Source organism: Vidua chalybeata, chromosome 2 (assembly GCF_026979565.1).
Source record: "Vidua chalybeata isolate OUT-0048 chromosome 2, bVidCha1 merged haplotype, whole genome shotgun sequence".
Classification (NCBI taxonomy): domain Eukaryota; kingdom Metazoa; phylum Chordata; class Aves; order Passeriformes; family Viduidae; genus Vidua; species Vidua chalybeata.
In genome coordinates this window covers 47,827,865-47,845,066 of record NC_071531.1, presented here as the reverse complement: position 1 = coordinate 47,845,066, position 17,202 = coordinate 47,827,865, and the positions used below count along the sequence as shown (strand labels likewise).

Here is a 17,202-nt window from a genome sequence, read left to right as displayed (position 1 = left end):
TTTACCTTTGCCTCAGCAAAACCACCTTGGTTTACGTTTGAAACAACCACTTGTGTTGGAAAAATTGTGCCGCAGTGCTCAACATGCCAAGCACAAATCTTATTACTTATTTTAACACCGTCATGTAATTACTAATAATATTAATAACTATAAATTATTATCGATATAAACTATAATAAATTGATAATAACTATTACTAATAAACACTATGAAGTTGAACACCTAAGCAAATAACATGAATGAGGAAAAAGATGTACATGTAAATTAAAATCAATGCCCACCTCTTCCTTCTTTGTCTCTTTTTCTTGGTGCTGAAAAAATTCTACTTTCAGGCTTCCTGATGATGGCTGTTCTGGTGGAGGTAGGTAGCTTTTTGTATTCACAGCATCAAACAGTTTTTCCACAAATATCTGAGTTTCTAAAAGTAAAGAGCGTACAAATATCCATTATACAAAACCATGGTTAACATTTGCTTTAAAAAATTAATAAATAAATAACCCCAAAAAACTCAGACAAGCAACTTTGCATTCAGCAAAACAACAGAGTCTTTTCTTTAAATACTGTGTTCCTAATTTATATTTTAAAAGGACATTTATAGAGTCAAAAAATATCAATAATGAACAATGTTTCACAAAAGTTTTCAATTCTCAAATTATTTAATGTCTCTTAATAAAGCATCTGGAAAAATATTTCTGGCATATATATACAGAGGTTCAATACTTGCCCAGGGAAGTTGTGGATGCCCCAGCCCTGGAAGCATTCAAGACCAGGTCAGACAAGGCCCTGATAAACCTGGTCCAGTGCAAGATGTCCCTGCCCAGAACAGGGGGTTGGAACTACAGGATCTTTACAGTCCCTTTTAACCCAAACCATTCTATGATTCTGTGCCTCTGTGAGTACTAACAAAACATATACCTAATATATGCATGCTAACCTATACACCTGGGCCTTTTAAAATTACTTTATGAAAACTGAATTACGTTCTACAAAGTAACAAAGCTAATAAAGAGATCAAAGCCCAATTCTATGGTAAATGATTGTTTGAATAAATTGAACAAGACAGAATTTTCATTCAATCTTAATTGTTATGACAAAGCCCATACCTTTCTGAAGAAATACATCCAGCTGATCAACACACAATGCCTTCAGTTCCTTTTCACTTTTATCCTTCTTTACCAAAGCCAGAACATATTTAGCTAGGGCAGATGGATCTGCATCACATCTGCAAATAGATTAGTTAGAAAAAAAAAGCAATTTAATTACAGAAATTAATGTCTGAAACTAGTATGACCTGTACACATTTAGGGAAAATAATTTCCTACAAAAGCAATTGAAAAATACTCAGGTGTATTTTTCAAAACAGAGTCCAGATAGATAACAATTCTAAGTATTGCTTTTCTTTTCAAGAGAACAATTGCCTAGAATATTTCCTAACAATACTGCATAGAGAACATCAGAGCTAACTAGAACAAAATGTTTCATAAGAAACAGCCTCAACTGCCTAACTGTTTCGTATTAAAAACAAAGACAATGAATACTTCCCTAACTCCTCAAAGATGGAATCAATAACTTTGAATGTAACACTGAGTAACTGTTATCTGTGAAAAGTTGGTCTATCCAATTACAAATTAATACAGTGATACAGTAGAAGTGATCTATACTACAACAACAAAAAAAAAATCAGACTCTCGAGTATTCTCTTAAATACACTTTTGAACATTCTTATTACTACTTACATATGAACACCATGGAAACTGAAACTGATTTTTTCACTTTCAAACTTGGTTTCAAAAGCCTAAATTCATATATTGTAACAGACACTTCCATAAGAGGTACACTGAAAATGGAGGGAAATTTAGGGGATCATTATCCATTTGGCATCTGAATTCAGAATTCAACCTACAATTAAATACAGAGCACCTCAGTGTAGAAGTTTATGGTCTTATGCACATTAACAAAGAACTTAGAATGAAGAAAGCCATGTATCCACATTCAGTAGAACATTATTTAATATAAGTGGCATATTTTTTTTTACAATGTTTCACAAATAGGAATCTACAATGAACTTTATGGTGGTGTCCTAAAGCCTGCCAAATCAAGTGAGACTACTGCATAAAACCATTCGTGTTTCAGAAAGAGTAACTATGAAATACTGAGATACTTCCCTAAACAACTTAATCTCCTTATTTAGCATATACCAAAGGAAGACTTCAGGCCCCACAAACCCCGTAAGGTTGAATGGATGCATACTGGTCATGTGACAAAGACAACTTATTTGAGTGGTCATCAAAGTTTGTAATAATATTTGAAGAATAACAAGAAGAAAAAAAAAATGCATTGATGCATCCTAACTGTACATTCTTTCTAGCAAAAATAACCAATAAGAAAAATTAATCCATGGTCAGGGAGTTGCACCAAATATGAACACTACACAAATACTGCTCTAGCATAGAGGTCCAACAGTCATAATACAGGAATAAGAAGTTTGAAATCCCTTCCACAATGAGTAAGATACAAATACTGAAGCTTAATTATTAATCTAAATGTTGATAATTGAAAATACATTATTTTGGACACTGGGCAAAAGAACCTAAGTCCCTAAACAAACATATCACACCACCTAATTCCTCTCACCAGAGAAACTTATCTCCTGCACAGCAAACAACATCCCTCATGCAAACATATCTGCTAAGTAAAAGAAGCCTATCTGTCAGCATAACTCATGGATAGCCTGGGCCCAACACAGAGAGCCCTGAAGTTAAAGGTCAGAGCTTCAAACATAACCCAGCATCCTTCAGAAAGCAGGCAATACTAGAATTTCATGCTGAAAAACGAACTTGGGCTGCTAGTGGATGCACCACTGTATTCCATGTTAGTCTGCATTATTTATGGATACAGGAAACAGAAGCTCAATAATCATTGAAAAAGAACCCATGGACACTAAATGAACAAAATGAAAATACATACTGCTAATCAAAAACCAGACTGCACACTGACTTAAAATTCTTCAGAAATTTTTCACATCTATTTTGCCCCATTCAGGTCTAACAATTCTTTGTCCAGAAGAAAATATAGTCCGAGCACCAAGTCAGTGCACAAATTAACACAACCTCCTACAGTGAGAGCAGTAGGACTCTTTAATGCTGCAAGCACCTGAGCACATCAGACAAGCAGATTATCTAAAAGCCCACTGTTGAACAGTATTCATCATAGGCTGTAATGAGGGTTCTCTCTTAGCCTTCAGCAGGCCCTAAGACCAGTATTTCCTAACCTCTCAATCCTTGAATTTGAAAAGTTACTGTTTCGTCACACAACTTCAATGGCACTTCAGATTTTCAATACTTTCCCAGTTTCAAGCTGAATTGTGCCATGGAAAATTAATGTGCTGTTTTGCATCATGACAGGTGGGGAGCAGCCAATTTTCACATGATTATCCTCAGTTTTCCTTTTTTAATTTCAATTTCCATAAATTTGGTTCTCATACAATAATACAGTCAGCTGTCGTTCAAAATCCACTACAAGTTACTTAAATGACATGTGGACTCAAAATTTAGTGGCCGGGGGGGTGGGGGGGGAAGGAGAAAAAGGGGGGAAAAAAATCCCAAGTCAGTCTAGAAGGTAAAAACTTACTGCTCTTAACTATACAATGTGTTTTAATTCTCCAGCTCCTACAGCACTGACTATACAACAACCTCATATTCAGTTTAAAGCAATTCCCCTTTCAGGAGCAGGATAAAACCAGAAAATCTTCTCTGGAAAGCCACCTAGACCATAACAAAATAAACAAACCATAAACTATCCCCCCCAAAAAAAAACAAATCAAAAAACCCACAAAACCTCAAAACCCAAACAAACAGATGATGTTTAAAAATAATGAACAGTTAATGCTTTCATCCTCCCTGCAATGATGACTTCGGAAATCTTAGCAATCCTGTCCAACCTAGGACTTGAAGTCATCCACCCAACTCCAAGATATGCTTATGAAAATATTCTCAGTGAAAATGTACTTTCAGTTTGCAAAACACAGGATCACTTTCTGCTGTGTACTCATGCACGTTTCAACATTTGTCACCCTGTATGACCACATATGAACAATGCAAAAGAATCATACTTCATTCTTCTATTATTATCATTCAGTGTGTACAGGGGAATTTCTACAATAAGAATGTTCATGCTTTCCATTTTGGCTACTTAACAAATACTATTTTTTAAAAAATACTAACAGGCAAATTATTTCCAATTCACACTAATTAAGTAATAATGAATACAGTGAGTTTTGAGGCAGAGTGAGATATGAAGATGCTTTTGTAAATCAACACTAGGATTTTATGTGCTTTCTTTTTATTTCTTAAAATTAAACTGCAAATTATCTCTACACAGATAGAGGCTGACATCCTTTTTTAGCTACTGACTTGAAACACAAGTCTCGTCTATATCTGTTCTTCAAAGCTTGAAAAAAACCCCACAATTAATCTGTTTTCTCCACACTAATGTGAAGACTGTTTCTCTAGATAGTATCTTAAATAAATCTAACAAGTCTATAATCTTTTATGGCTTTTCAAACTCTTGTAAAATGCCTTTTTTAAAGATGATGCTAAAATTAAATTGCTAGCAACCTCAAGTAGTGGAATAGAGGACTAACTGGTCTCACAAAGTTAAAAAAAATTAAAGTTTACAAAACTGTGAATAAAGGAAGTCTGCCTGAAAATTTCTTTATAGCTATCAAGACTTCTAGACATAATCTTTAATAATTTTGTTTGGGGGAGAGCATTTTTAAAAAGCAATTCCTTTCCACTTTTTCACTCAAACTTAATTCTGAAATGTTCTGTATAAATTCTCCATCCACTGGTTTAGTCAAAATCTGTTGGTTTGGATTATGGGGCCTTGAGGCTTTCTGATAAACAAGATCTTATGTTCTCTAGTTTAACAGTATTTTCTTAGAGAATAGCAGCCTTTGTGTGTGAATAATAGGCAATATGCTTGCTCTGTCTCTGTTGTGCATACATGGATTTTTCACTGATTTTGAGCTAGCTTTGTCAGTTTTTCTAAACCTCTTTGTCTTGCATTTTATGCTTTTATAATTGACTTTGTTTTGTTAACAAGCAATGTGAGAATAAAGAAAACAGTGAAGGCACCCATGCTGATGTGGTAGCAAATGTACAGTGTAGCACAAGGATTTATAATACAATGTATGTATCCTGCTATATTCTTGCAGATTGAAAGATAATAGAGAAAGATCCTTAACAGGTACCACAGAAAAATGAGAATACCACCAACACATTTCAAATACTCTAAGTTGCTCGAGAACTGAATAAAAAGTTTGTATTTTGATTCTACTGCTCAATGAATTATATATATTTTCAGTTATTAAATGCAGGTTTGAAACCTTAGCTAAACTCAAATGTAGTGTGGTACATCAGTCTTCACCACAGACACAATTTGTGCATTACAAGTGTGACAGAATTTTATACATAACTTCATTCTTATGGTAACACCCAGCTACTAGAAAAATGGTCATATTCATTGATGCATGTTGAAAAACATTTCTCAACTCTGATTTCCCTATCTTTATCCCCTCAACATAATGTAGGCATGTGCTGCAAGCACTAATACACATCTGTAATCACAAATTTCTCCTCCTGTTTTCACTTTTGTGTCTTCTTTAACAAACAAACACCAGCTGGCATGAGTAATCTAAATTAATTTCCACTGCTGCAAGTACATCCCAGTGTGTGCTACCATTAAACACCAAACACTTTCTTAAAGGCAATTTCTGAATATATATCATATATTCTGAACCATATATATCATTGTTCCCAGCAATGTTAAATGTTTTTACCTCTAGTAATACTCTTTTGCAGTCTGTACTCTCTAAGTCAGAAAATACACAGTACGTACTCCACTCTCTTAAACAAGGGAGACTGCTCATGTAATCCTGCTTTAATAAACAGTATCGAATATACAGGCATTGATGGAAGAATTCTCGTTAGATTTCTACACGTTCTTCAGAGAATTATACGGATACCTCCAACTGCTATGCAACATATAGAACCCTCAAAAAGGAAAGCAATTCCCAAATATTTTGCTCAATCACAGAAGGAACAATTCAATAAAGCTCACAGGAAAGTTCAAAACCCCATGTTTCTGACCTCAGGTTGTTTTGCAGTCATTATTTGAAATTACTGTTTCAAATAAAAATAAACCAGAAAAGCTGAAACTGTCAGGGTAAATTTAAGTCTTAATTTTTTTGTTGTAAATTATATTTGAAAAAGGAAAAGTAATTTGGCTGAGTCACCTCTCAGTACAGTATTTTCTTCTAATTTGAATACTCTGCAATTCATTAAACACATTTTAACCTACTCACATTTTTTTAATATAAAATATGTTCTAAGAATCCACTTCAACTTTTTAATCACCAGACAGCTACAGACTTAAGCCTCAACTGAGAAATGCAGTATATATGGAATAGATATTAAAGGTGTTTGCAAGAACATATTAGTTGTGTAGCTGGATGTTCAAAAGCCCTTATTAACACATAGCTTACGCTGTATGCACACACTACTTTTTTAAGATGAAAAAAAATCTCCTTGTGTAGTTCCTTTACTTCAGTTTTAAAACTAATGTACAAACCAAAAAGATGCTGCAAATCCTGAAACTAGTTCCTTGACAAATTTAAACTACCACAACACACTGAAACCTCAGAAGCATGTCTGTAGTCCTCCAGGCAGCAAATGGTGTTGCTGTAAAGGAATTAACATGTAGGTGCATGCTATTTGTTGTACTCTAATCCTGAGAGTTAATAACCTAAATTTCAGAGTCTAGTTTTGTTGCCTGAAGACCGACTGCTAAAATACTGCTCAGCTCTTGACATTAAGCAAGGTGGACGTGGCTGTGTTTGAAGGCAGAGAGAAATGCTTTCTACTTGCAGGGCTGAGTGGGTGCAGAAAGATGTACACAGCATACTGGGCAGTGCAGCGAGCCTAATTCAGGCAGTTGCACCACTCTGTTGTTACTTAAAAAAAAAAAAAAAAAAAATTATAAAAAGCTATGGTGTAAACTTACTTCAGTAAGTAAAACAAATGACAAACTCATTCAGCAAGATCCAACTTTTCTCTTGAGACACTATAGTAGCTGAGAAGGACCACTCTTACTATACTCACTGTAATTAACTCTCTAACAGTACTTAAAGCAATAGAAACACACTGAGGAACGCTGCAGCCTCCAAAGCTGCTATTCAAGCTAATGATGCCATTAAATCAGTTCTAAATTACTCTGATACCCAGATCTGACATGTTCATACAGCTGTAACCAGTAATTGGCAGCCTAGAATACCACCCTTAGACTCAAGCTAGTTCTCATGAGGAAGAACAGCTGTCAGCTTGCTTGCTCTCCAACACCCATTCAATGCAGAAAGCAAAACTCATCACAGTGTCTCTGTGACTTGCAGTGCAGTCGAAGGGGTTTCACTTCACTGCTTATGTTCACTGCAAGAATAAAAAAGGTTTCCTGCAACAGAAGTAACTTTCTTCTTTTTATTTTCTGCTTTCAACTATACCTAATAATACCAATCCTTTAATACTAACATAATATTTTTGCACAGAAGCTTAGCAGTATTGGCATTCTAAGACAAGAACCTTGATTTCTCAAATACAGTAGCTCTCCGTGAGTCAGGTGAACAGACTATCAAGTTTCATAGCAGATGCAGAAAAATAACTAGTATTAAAAATTACATACCACTGATGTGCATTTGTGCTTTATTTATCCTTGTTACAAATAGCTTCACACACAGTGTTAACAAAGTAAGTGAAATAAAGAGAAATGCTTATTGCTTCTGAACTTCTTAGGAAGTTTCATAGAAAATGAGAGTAATCTCATGGTGGCCCAATGAATGTTATTGGTAGGATGATGTGCCACGTGAAATGAATGACAAGGTTTTTCATTTTTCATTTTAACTTATTTCTGCTTTCAATCCTGGCTTATTAGTATACTCCTTACACCACTGTTAAACCATTTTTATTTGCTACCTTTTGCCAGTAACCTGTAAAGCCAAAAAAAAAGGGCTAAAAAGCTTGACAAACAAAGAATAGCGAGGGCATAACACCAGAGGACACAGATCACTTGCTAAAAAATATTCCAATGATAAATATACTCAAAATATTCTTCAAACAATTTTCATTTTATTCCATCTGATGCAAGTGGTTACAACACCACATCCATTTACAGAATTCACCAATGCAAAATACCTTCCCATTTCAATGAGGTATGCCTAAATACTGCATAAATGCTGCGGTAGGCATTTCATCTTTTTTTCAAGTTTGATTTAGTACAGGAATAAACCTTCACAAAAATGTAAATACAGTGAAGTGGAAAAAAATTAGATACGGGAGCCTTAATCAAATTGAAAGTAAAATTCAGCAGGCAGCAAATATTTCAATTTCAATTAATTTATTTTACACGAAGTAATTAAAACCAAAACTTTCCAGTGTAGAGAATTAGGGCAAGGGAGAGAACATTACAATGTCTTAAAAGCAAAATTGTTCGTGTAGCATTAGTACAAAAAGCTACTTTTGCACAAGTAGAGATTCAAACAAATTCAAGAAAAAAAAAATTATACAAATCCCTACTTGGAACTTTGCCAAGCCAGATCCTGATATTCCAGCAAGGACTATATATACAGTTTATAGAGTATCTGGAATGGGCTTGCAGGAAAGAAACCCATCACAATTGACAGGCTCAGTGAGTGCCTCACTAGTACAGAAATCAGAAGTGACAGGCAGACAGTAATATTCCAAGTTTAACATTTTCCAACACTTGACAGAAACCATGCCACGAACAAGAAAGTGTGTAATGCTAGCAACTTAGCTCATTGCTGTCTGCAAGCAACGAAGATGACTGGTAACAAATGCCTTCTTTACAGAGCTGACTAGAGTTGAATAGACAAGATAATTCTAGTCAAACACACAGTAGCCACAGCACAAAAAGCCTCTTGCCACTTTATTTGTACTGGTATTACATTTTCATGGCTGTATCTGCAATGATTCTGTGTGTGTATCTAGCAATTCTGCACGAAGAGTTATTTCCAAAACCACAAAAGCAGCCTCTTCTTGAAGAGCTGTAGAAAGCTCCTACAGACCTATTACCCCTCAAACGGAGCTGGACTGTGCAAATGCTCCAGCATGGCAGCATTTGCAGTTTCTGCCTCACTGCAAAAAGACAAAACTCATATAAGGCCTTTTTGTATGGATGATCACCAAGGCTTTGCCAAAGGCATTAGAGTAGCCCAAAACAAACAAACCAACCCAACAACCTACCACTAACAAAATTCCAAATCTTAAATTCTCCACCATCTCTCCCCTTCAAACATTCTTGTCTATGAACAGTGCTTCCCAGAGACTCCATGTGAAAGCAGTCCAACAACCAAATCTTGTCCAGTCCATATAATTATGTAACACACTTGTTTCATTATATTAAGAAGTCAGCATTTTTAGAACTGTTTAAAGATAAAATGAGACATTTTTTGTAGCTATTGCTATATTAATTCTGAAACATTATGTTTTAGAAGTACATGCATTATGGCCTTTGGAACAAGTTATATACATCCTGATTAAAAAAGGATAGCTCCTTGGAAAAGGCAACTTCGAAAGTGCAGCATGTTATAACTACTCAGCTCTAGGTAACTAACACATAAATACAAATCTACACATGTTTGTATAAAATTTATTTAGGTTTCTTCTTAAATGCACTTCTCCCCTTAAAACCACCAAGACACCACCTCCTAATACACCTAATACAGTGGTGTCTTTCTTAGTGTACTTAGGAGGTTAAGCCACGTATCTTGCAGCTAAAGGTTTCTGAAAGAGCCGCTAGACAACACATGGCACTTTTGTTCCATTAACAGGAAAAGACAGGTCAAAAATCATTTTTGGGTACAGGAAAACCAGGATCAGCAGTTAGAAGCTCACTGTACTAGTAGTGCAACAGTTACTTCTTTAGAAGTAGCTGCACACTGAAATTTTCATACAGCCAGAAGCTACGGCTGTAGTCACACACTTCAGACGGCTGACACCAAAAGCACCTCCAGGAGTTTTGACTACTAGGAAAGGACAATACATCCCCACCAATTCAAACATCTACTCAACAACGCAGTTATACAGGACACTGCAGAAAACTGAATGACAGTCACTGCCGGTTTGTTTCCTCCCAAAGCTAAAAATGCATCATCCTCCAGACCAGCATCTCCCTAGCTCTCCACAGTTTTCCAAAACAACAACCACATTTGATCTGCCCACACACCACATTTAACCTAACAGGTCTTCTTAGTGGAAAAAAATCAGAAAATTGCACTGATCACAAAGGCTGAAAATCTCAATTTCACCGTTTAACTGCTGTCTATTGCTAAGAGAGCTCATGGTCTAATATTCAAATAAACGTGGAACAACCCGAGTATGTTTCAAGCCTCTTAACCAGCACACTCTAAAATACTGTCATCAAACTGCTGATTGCCATTAACAAAATATTCATACAAGAAAGTACCCAGAAACTAATAGTGAGCATTATGCAGCAGAGGACTAGGGAAGTCTTATTACCCCAGAACACAACATATTGCATTATAATGACCCAAGATAAAAAGTAATTCACCTCCCCCAAACCACAGTTTTACAAGATGATGCCCTTTTTTCCCCTCAAAATTAAATTCTTAAACGTCAAACCTTTTGTAACAAAGACACTCAGTGTAATTTGTTGCTGGCCTAATTCAAAGACCACTGAAAGTAAATTCATAGTTCATCTATTTCAGTGTGGTCTGGATTAGACACTATGGAATAAAGGAGAACCACCACCTCAAAAAAAAAAGCTCCAAAGAAATACAATAACAACCCAAGTGAAGCTCTCCTAAAAATGTCCCAGCATTTTATACCTTTTTCAAGTTATTTCAGCATAAGCCCTACAAACTGTATCTGTACCTACAAATACTTGACTAATGGCTATGGAAGCAAAAAAGCAAATTTTGCTCCTCCATCTGAACTAGTCAAGAGGAAAACGTACAGTGAGCAAACACCTCAGTGCAAAAGTTAACACCACGCTGAATTAAGGAGTTCTAGTTCATTTAATCCAAACTCCAAATCCAACTCCAGCAAATTTAATTCAGTCATGGTAAAACAGTGGTTCAGAATGACAAAAAAAGTGCACGCCTTCATCTGTAGACACCATGCTTCCAGAAGATAAACCTTTAAAACTAAGTTCACACTTCAGTTCCACTAAAATACCATTCAGAGAAGGAAGACGTATTTGCAGAAAAGCCCCACTTACTCACTTGGAGAGCACGCACGTATTCACAAACAGGCAAATTATTCTCTGGGGCGCCTACTCCCAAGTCGTCTACTGATGCAATTTTTATTTGGGGGAAGGGAAACCAGAGAGCGTCAAATACTCAAAATAACCAAGAATGATGTGCGAAGAGTCTGTAGCGAATGCTACTGGGAAGATCCCAGGATCCCGCAAGACGTCCCAGTGGCACCTGAGCTCTCTCGGAGAAGGTCCCTTGCACAGGGCGGCGGGCCGTGCTCATTAACGTGGCCTCTCCGGGGGCTGAGCGCGGGGCACAGCGAGCTGCACACGCACACACAGCGTCTCCCGCTCTCCCTGGGCTACAAAGAAGAGGAACGCGGTCGCTAGGGGGGGGAAGCTGCATCCTCCAGAGGAAAATGGTCCTACCTCCCAGCCGAGGACGGCGACGGGAGAGCGGGAGAGCGCAAGAACGATGCACGCAGCCGCTCACACACGACGGCCAGGGAAGAAGGGTGCTGAGAGGGCATCTCCCGGGATGCCCTCCCGGGACTCGCCGGCACCGCGCTTCCCGCCCCTGCGGATCCTCATCTTCTACAAGGGGAAGGTTTATTTCGAGGGAGCAAGAGGGCGAGTAAGGGTCGCGGTTACTCACATGGGCTCCAAGGTTTTGCTGAGCCAGGATTTCAGCGCCTCGAAGTTTTCTATGATCATTTTAACCACCATCCAGAGCGGCCCGGGCCCCCCGCCTCCCCGCCAGCAGCAACAGCAGAAGCCCCGGCGGCGGGGTCCGCGCCGCCCGCCGGCCGGCACCCCGGCTCCCGCCGCGCCTCCCCGCAGTCTCCGCCGCCTCCCGGTTCGGCAGAGGCCGCCCGGCAGGGGCCGGAGGCCCAGCGACACGGAGGGGGCGGAACCAGTCGAGCAGCGGCTGCTTCCCGCGGGCCCCGCTCTCGCCGCTCCTCTGCCGGGGAGCGCGTCCCGGGCGCTGCGCGGGTCTCCCCTGCCGGAGGGCGGCGCGGCCGAGCGCGGCGGCGGTGCGGTCCGGGACGGGCGGCCCCCCCGCCGCCCTGAGCCGCAGCGCCCGACAGAACGAGCGCCCGAGCGAGCGGGTAAGATGGCGGCGCCCCGCTGTCGCGAGAACCCAGAGTCTCGCGAGGCCGGGCGGCGCGCGGGGGCTGCCGGGAGGCGGGGCCGGGCCGGGAGGCCGCGCTGCGGGGGCGGGGGCGGCTCTGTGGGGCCGGGCAGCGTTCGGAGCGCACGGGTGCTGCGCCGCCGTGGCTGGACGGAGCAGTGCTCTAGGGGCAAAGGAAATACCACTGTGTGTTCCCGACTGGTGTTTGAGATGCGCATGTACTTGTTTTGTTTCGTTTCTTGGAAACGCTGATAGCCTTACCTAACATGATCACAGACTGGGTGAGGTTGTAAGGGACCACATTGGGTCACCTGGCCCAGCCTCCCTGCTCTGGCAGGGTCATCCTAGAGCACATGGAACAGGGTTGCTTCCAGATCGGTCTTGAATAACTCCTTTAAGGGACACAACCTCTCTGGACATTCTGTTCTTGTGCACAGTCACCTGCACAGTCAATAAGTTCTTCCTCAGATTCAGGTGGAACTTCCTGTGCATCAGTTTCTGCCCATTGCCTCTTGTCCTATTGCTCAGCACCACTGAACAGAACCTGGCTCCATGCTCTCGGCACCCTTCCTTCAGGTAATTATTGATGAGATCTCCTCTCAGTTGTATCTTCTTGAGATTGAACAGGCCCAGCTCCCTCAGCCTTTCCTTGTAAGAGAAATGCTTCAGCCCCTTAATCCACAGCATCTGGACCTGCTCCAGGAGCTCCATGTCTCATACTGGGAGCTCAGAACTGGACTCAGCGCTTCAACTTCACTCTGGCCTCACCAGGCTTGAGTAGAGGGGCAGAATCATGTCCCACAACCTACTGGCAATGCTTTTCCTGATGCACCCCAGGGTACCATTGGCCTTCTTGGCCACCAGGGCACACTGCTGGCTCATGGACAACTTGTCATCCATCAGGAACCCCAGGTCCTCCTGAGCACAGCTGCTTTTCAGCAGGTGACCCTCAATCTCTACTGGTACTCAGGGTTATTCCTTCTAACAAGCCCACAGCTGGACACAGTTGCCTCCCATCCACCAGCAGAGAGCAGGCCCCCAATCTCCCAGGCAGCCGGGAGTTGCTGCAATAAGGAACTGCACCCTGGACGAGCAGGAAGGGAGGCACAGTCGATAGTCCCTTGGCTCCCCACACGCAAACTCCCATAAATGTTTGCAACTGACAGGAAAAGGGGAAACATCCAAATATATCTATTTTTTAAGGGTTTTTGTTTGTTTGTTTGTTTGGTTTTGTTTTTGGTTTTTTTTTGTTTTTTTTTTGTTTTTTTTTTTCTTTAAGAAGAGGTGAGACCAAAAACAAAGTGTTTGAAAACATGGGAGTTGGCAGCAGAGGAAGACACAGGGGGTCCCAGCTCCTTAGTGTGCACCTGGCGAGAGCCCAGCCCACACTGCTGCTTGGACACCCCATGGACAGCGGCAGTGGGAGCACGTAGGATGGCCCCCTGCACACCTGTGCCCACCAGTGTGGCACCTTCCCATGGAAAGTTATGTGCTGCTTTCTGTGTACCCGGGGTTAACCAAGCACTGAAAGAAAATGCTCCCGCTCGACGTCCCTCAGTCAGATTGATCTGTGCTTTCCAAAGATCTGCATCCTGCCTGAGCTCCCGAGCCAGGCGTTCTGCACAGGCAGCGCACAATGGCAGGTGGTTCATGGAAATCATTCACTCTGCCTTTCTTGGGGTGACTCCTGAGCTGCCTGCCTGGTGTCCTCAGAGAGAGAGGAACTTCACGTAATTCACTCTCACCGAGACAGCTAAATGAGAGCTGGAGGAGGCTAAGGCTGCCTGCACACAATTATTTTTGACTTGATTATCATCCTTGAAAGTTTGTTGAAGGCTGGAGAGTGTGGCAAGCCAACTAAATAAGCTGCCAGCTTAGTAGGTACTTTGGTGAGGACTTCCCAATTACAAAATACACTTCAGTTTCCCTGCATAGTCAAAAATGAACCTCACATCCTGTCAGTAGACAGAAAACCACCAGAGCCTGAAATTTTCTGGAGACTATTCTATAAACATGTAAAAAGTCCTTGACTTACAGTCACTGACTTGTAGGTTTACTCCCCGTGAACATGTAAAAAAGGTCACTAACCTTGGGATTCTGATGGGTCTCTGAAGGGACAGGCACACAGAGATTAGATGTGATAAAAATCTTAATTTGGTTTTGGAACTGTCCCCTCAATCCTTTGCAAAAGCCAGTGTCTAGTGAAAATAATTTAGACAAGCACTGCAACTACCTTTGATCCTTGGGTATACAACAACCATCAAAAAAACACAGCTTCTAAGGCTTCCCCACATAAATCTATGGATATAATCACAAGAGCAACTTTTCTTTTTTAGATATTTCATTTTCTAAACTTCTTTTTCAGCCATTTGAGTGCACGGTGCAATAAGTAAATGAAATTAGTGATCACAAAAAGGTTTTCACAAATACATTTTATGCACTGGATAAGACTTGTCTGCATGTGGTAGTTTTTGAACATTTCAGTGTTTATAAAAGTGTGCTGTTGTCACACTTCTGTGGTAATATTCAGAGTAACTGTAATAAATAAATAAATAAATAAATGCTGACATTCTCAGTTCTAGAGTTTTCAGACTTGAAATCTTAAAAACCTTATAAACATTTACATCCCATATCTTCCGAAGTGACTGCAATGTTTTGTAGCATCTTTTGGGAAATGTTCATTTCATCTCACAGCTGGAATTACAGGAGTACAAAAAAATTTATTTATTAGATCTGAGGAAGTAATTTCTTTTGAAATATAAAGTGTCTTCTATATAATAAGGTGGTTTCTATTTAAGATGCAATACCTTTAGGTTCTTAATGGCAGTTTTTAAAACACATACAAAAAGAACAGTTTTTACTTAAACTCATTCACATGTGAAATCAGTACATTAACTAAAACAAAAATCATAAAGATCATGTTTCATTTAAGGCAACATAAGTATCTGTACAAAGGGTCAAGGTAATAATTAACTTCTACAATGTCATAATTCTGTAAGACAAATAAGTTTTTATTTCTGCTGTAGCTGTTCAATAGAAAATTGACAAACTCTTAAAGTGGAAAAAAAAATCGCCTTAATTTCATCCCTGCCTGTACAAAGAAGCCCTGAAGGGGATAACAAGGAAAAAACAGGCTGAGCAGCTATCCTTAGGTTTCAACAATTAAACGCTTTCATTTAAGAAATCAGTTTCAGCTGATACATGATAGTGATATTCCGTATCATGTATATGACCTATGGGTACCAAACATTTATTAGGAACTAAGTAACTGAATAATAATTTCAAAACTTATTGATAATAATCCATTATTCTGTGGATTAATATAAATGTTGCATTTTAACATCAATAAACCCAAAATATAAATAAACTGTCATGAAAATAAAGTAATACAAGTCTAATTCTTTTAATTCATGTATCATGGACTCCTAACAGCCCTTTTGGCTTATGAAAACTTTGTTAAATTCTTCAGAGTAGTATAGATGCTTTCCTGTGTAATAACTCCCAAAGTTCATAGGTTTGGTGTGCACTTAGTTTGCAGTAATCTTATCTAATGCAATCTAGTGACCTTTGATGTCTAAAAACAATGGGTTGTATTTATTCACATTTTTATTGGATCACCTGCTAACGTGAGAGCTGAGTGTGGCCAGTGAAGTTAAGAGAGATCGATCCTTCCTGACATTTCTTGAGATTTCATTTTCACTGACTCCTCTCCAAAGCCATTGAAATTGTGCTCATAAGCAATCTTTGTCAATGTGTAAAGCTGCAATTTTTAAGTGTTAAAGATTTTTCTTTGAAAGTTGACATTTTCTTAACTATCCACAGATGTCTTTTAAACTCAGATTTGTCCCCTTTTTTTTTTAATACAAAAAGCAGCTGTAGAAGATATTAACTTTTAGGCACATCATTCATCTTTTTGCCAAACCTATACTACCTTCATTAGTGCCTGTTTCTGTCATACAGAAAGAAAAAGTGATTAATTCTTCTTTTTTATTTGTTTGGCTATGGTTTGGTTGTTTTGGTTTGGCTTGGGTTTTTTCTTTATTAATTGAGTTTAATTTTCTTTTGAAGACAAGCAAGACTGGTCTATGTCATTAAAAAATTCCTCTATCTATGCTTCTAACACTTCACCTTTTTATTTAGGAAAATGCAATTGCATTTGCAATTGTATTTAAACATTCATGTCTGACTGGAGGTTTTCTTCTAGTATTAAATGTGATTCTGATTTTGCATAGCAGGTGTAACACACCAGACTTTGGGCTCCTAGTGTCTGTTTTCTTCCAGAAAAAGCATTTCTGGGAGAAAACAGGGGCTCCTGTTTTTTCCCAGAAAAAGCATTTCAGCATTATAGATCTCACGTGTGTCAGACCTGAGATCAAGGGTTTCTTGTCCCTGAAATTTATCACAACCCCTAGCATCAACACACTGGCTAAAAAGTAGGGCTGCTGAAACTGGATGGCATCAAAATGGGTTGATGGAATGAAACCATTTTGTATGTTGTTCAGATTTTTAGTCTGTACTGTCATTGAGTTTTCAGGCTTGCCATTGGTTGCTATCTAGACACGTATCTGTACATGCATTGCCTTTACTCTCTGTAAAAGGGTCAAATGATATTCCTCCTGATGCTCCTTGCCTATGGCGAGTTTCACTTTAGGAGGCATCAATATAAGTTTTGAAAGTTTTGAGAATCATGTCACAGAACTGATCCAGACCTGAAGACTCCCCCTTCCATCCTTCACAAACAGAAAATGTTTCTCCTTTCTTGAGCAGCTGAAACCTGAGGTACTTTT

The 17,202-nt window shown here is 39.3% G+C and overlaps 1 protein-coding gene across 5 annotated transcripts in view; it reads right to left on the bottom strand.

Moving 5' to 3' along the window:
* RBM26 (RNA binding motif protein 26) overlaps positions 1–12,316 on the bottom strand; it is a 51,583-nt gene extending 39,267 nt beyond the window's left edge. For 3 of the 5 annotated variants that reach the window (XM_053933830.1, XM_053933811.1, XM_053933824.1), the window contains exons 1-3: positions 11,939–12,315; positions 1,104–1,222; positions 282–418 (exon numbers count right to left, since the gene is read on the bottom strand). In XM_053933830.1, coding sequence (XP_053789805.1) covers positions 282–418; positions 1,104–1,222; positions 11,939–12,009 — 327 coding nt within the window. In that variant the 5' untranslated portion in view covers positions 12,010–12,315. Of the gene's footprint in view, positions 1–281; positions 419–1,103; positions 1,223–11,938 lie in introns of all 5 variants that reach the window. The other 2 variants (XM_053933799.1, XM_053933819.1) reach the window with 1 other exon arrangement.
* Between the last annotated feature and the right edge of the window lie 4,886 nt (positions 12,317–17,202).